At 50.5% G+C, this 3,340-nt stretch overlaps 2 protein-coding genes across 2 annotated transcripts; both read right to left on the reverse strand.

Moving 5' to 3' along the window:
- Positions 1 to 377: 377 nt before the first annotated feature.
- Pmar_PMAR019655 (hypothetical protein) lies at positions 378 to 872 on the reverse strand (the record flags this gene model as incomplete). The annotated part of the gene is made up of 1 exon (XM_002772759.1): positions 378 to 872. One exon carries the CDS (start codon positions 870 to 872, stop codon positions 378 to 380), a length of 495 nt encoding a protein of 164 aa, XP_002772805.1.
- A 1,425-nt stretch (positions 873 to 2,297) lies between these two features.
- On the reverse strand, positions 2,298 to 3,002 carry Pmar_PMAR019656 (hypothetical protein; the record flags this gene model as incomplete). Its single annotated transcript, XM_002772760.1, has 4 exons — positions 2,298 to 2,329; positions 2,379 to 2,541; positions 2,789 to 2,858; positions 2,917 to 3,002. 4 exons carry the CDS (start codon positions 3,000 to 3,002, stop codon positions 2,298 to 2,300), a joined length of 351 nt encoding a protein of 116 aa, XP_002772806.1.
- Between the last annotated feature and the right edge of the window lie 338 nt (positions 3,003 to 3,340).

The raw sequence follows: 3,340 nt of genomic DNA on the forward strand, positions 1-3,340 counted from the left end.
ACTGAATGCTCAACCACAAATACAACATTTGAATAGGAAACTTCGACAACGGTGCGTATCACTACGAATCCACTACCTATTACTAACGTACTACACATCAGCGTTATGGAATCAAGTCTGCTACACCAATAGGTGAATGGCATTTGCCTCAGAGTACCCTCCTAGCCGCCTTGGCTGCCTTCTGCCTCGCCCTGCGTTCCTTCTGGCTCTGCTTTCCCTTCCTAGAAGAGACACCAACAGTAGTCGCCGTCGACCTCTCTGGACTCCCTTCAGGCTCCCCTCCAGCCTTTGACGCATGCTGGTGCTTCTCCTTCTCTTGGGCGGCGACTCGTTATTGAGTCTGGACTTGGTTGTAGAGCAGTTGTCGTATCTGCTGCTCAGCCTCCCTCCTCTGTATGTTCAAGGGCTTCCATCAGCCTCTCAGTCTGTTCGCTCGAGACAGCAGCCGTCTTAGTGGATGCCTCTTTCATCGTATCCTTTTCCACCTCTACAATGATTTCGGTGACCTGTTTGTCGGCAACTTCTGGTGACGCATTCCTGGTCACGGGCGGCTTTTGCTCAGTAGTAAGATCCACAGCAGAGCCCTCCGTCTCAAGTGTAGCTACCTTGGTGGTGAAGGCCACATGAGCCTCCTCGACCTTTGATGTAGCTTGCTCAGTGGTAAGGGCCACAGGAGACCCCTCCACCTCCCCTTCCATGTGGAGTGTGACAGTAGTGGAGTGAGCAGCCTCCGGGGTCTCAGCAATCACAAGTTCCTCCCGTTCCCCCTTACTAAGAGCCACCAGATCGATCGGTGTAGGCCTAGGCTCAGGCGTGAAGGCTGCAGTAGTAGCTGGCGTTGGGGTCGGGCTGCTCTCAGCTGGCTGCTTCATAGACGGTAACGTGGCCAGTGGCCACTGGCCACACTGACCTGTGAGACAACCTCCACAGGCTCCTCAGAGCCTCCAGTGACCTCCTTATGAACCTCAGCAGCCGCCGTAATGACTCGACGGGAATCATGCTCTTGCGACGGCTCGCTGATTCGAACTGGTGGTGGGGTCGGACTCCTGGGCGACCCGAAACAGGAAGAGCAATAATTCCCCACGGGAAGATACCGAGTCCCCCGTCGGCAACTGGGACCTACGATGGAGCATTCATGGAGTCAAGAGTGCTGCTGTATGCTCCTCAAAACCGACTGAAAACCTTCGAAAATTGCATGTAACATGGCGTTGGAGACGTGGTACGGCCTGTCCCACTAGATGGAACTCAACAAGAGCATATCGAGAAATGACACGGCACTCACGAGCCGATTATAATCCAAGCTGCTGTCGAAGACTCTACCATGATAAAGGCGACCTAAGTCGTGCCCCCAATAGAGGCCCTTTGATCAGGAAAATAAGGGGTCCAACACCCATCAGGAACAAAGCAGATGTGAAAAATGACGTCCAATACTCGTCAATATCGCTCGTGTCACTGACTCAGGCGCTACTGCAATTCCTATTAGCGTTCGTATAACAACATACATCATGTAAACCGCGATAGCCTGTACTTGATGTCGTCATGAGCCCTGAGGGCTCATGTCTATGCACCCTCTTCACAATCCTCTCTGCACCCTCTCGAACACTCCATAATGACAATAGATATGTGTTACATATAGTAGGGAGGTTACTCATCTGAACATTGCCGCTGCGTCACACTCTCCGATGCAAACAACGCTTCCTCGATTCTCGTAGAACCAATAATGACTGAGCTCATGCTGATGATGCTGGCAAGGTTGAAGAGGGATGAGGGAGAGGGAATGCCGTGGGGCAATCACCATGTCAACAAACACAGGGATATCGATGCCACTACAGTGTGTTCGACTTTGATAGTCCGGAATGAGAAAATTTTGTGACTTGGCTAATTCGACGATTAGGAATCTGAAACCTCGAGCATTTCGAGGTCTATAAGTGAGCAATATATGAATATGTATAATCATTATCGATGACGAACCGTTACAGAGTTAGGGCGAGCCACGCATATTAGTCCTCGGCAGTAGAGTGAACGGAAGCCTTCTTAGCTAAACTCGATCACCACAGTGCAGGATCCACAACTGAGATTTCCTCCCAAAAATTACCAACGATAGATCAGCTCCATATACTACGATGACACCTCTCCACCCGTCGACCAGCCGTGACAGTGGGGATCCCACAACGCCAATCACAATGCGGAAACGATGGAAACTTGGAAACAATGAGAGCGACGATCCTTCATAGGACGCCGACCCACTCGAGAAAAGTGTATGGGGGCCACAGGGGGCCAAATGAGGAACAGACTTCTCAATCTAAATCAGCCACCCCCTTGGCTGTACCTGACCACACTAGCCCTTACCAACCCCTGACCAGTAATACCCCACGTACTAGCCTTGGCCCCTTCCGAGGACATAGCCGCACTCGTGCTCATCTTCAAAAGGCCAACTCCCTTATCAGAGAACATTTGTTCATCGTTTATAGCGTCCAACAACTCCTCGAGGCTCAGACATGCCACAGGACGCTGCTGAAGGTCCGGTCGTGGGAATAGAACCTGCGCCCAAATCCACTCCACAATTCAGATCAACCAAGACACGAACGACCACGCATTGAACGTACGGCCATGGTAACGGATACTCTCACGATCGACCGATACGATTCACTTCACATAAGGATGCCCGCGGTGAAGAGTCCGCCTAGAATATGTTACAGCAGGATACTTCCGTTAGCATGCGAGCATCCGTAGATGATACGAATATATAGAGGAAGATGTCATATCCCCCCACAGCCCTGATTATTACATATACTATATCACACTTCTTACACCTCTCAGACTGGATAAGCGGGGAGTCGGCAGCCGCTGCCATATATCTGAGCACAGCAGAGCGGAGGAGTTGAACTCATACACTAGCCGAAAGAACTTCCTTACACAAACTGTAGGTCTTTCCTCTTATCGAATTTGCCACCATCAATAGCGTCCGATATAGGCTTCATAAGCTTAGCAGCATCCTTCATAGCTGAGGCATCACGTCTGTACTACCCACGCTAAAGGTGATAGTAGTATGATTACTCTTAGTAATAACAACGACTACTCCACTCTTGTCATCACTTGCTTGCAACAACCTCACCGTGAGGCCCTCCTCATTAGTACCTACAGGGCGTTCAAACTATATACAAAAATCTGAGAGTTGTGTCGACCACACGTGAGCAACAGGGGTTTTCGATGATGCTGAGTCTCATGAAACCTGTACCACAACTACTCACCTTCAAGACGATCACTGAGGCCGTCGATGAGCTCTATAGGAGTAGAGCTCCGAGAGCATCGATGCCCCCGGTCCAGCCTTGATCATCTT

This window comes from Perkinsus marinus (assembly GCF_000006405.1).
Source record: "Perkinsus marinus ATCC 50983 genomic scaffold scf_1104296960410, whole genome shotgun sequence".
NCBI lineage: Eukaryota > Perkinsozoa > Perkinsida > Perkinsidae > Perkinsus > Perkinsus marinus.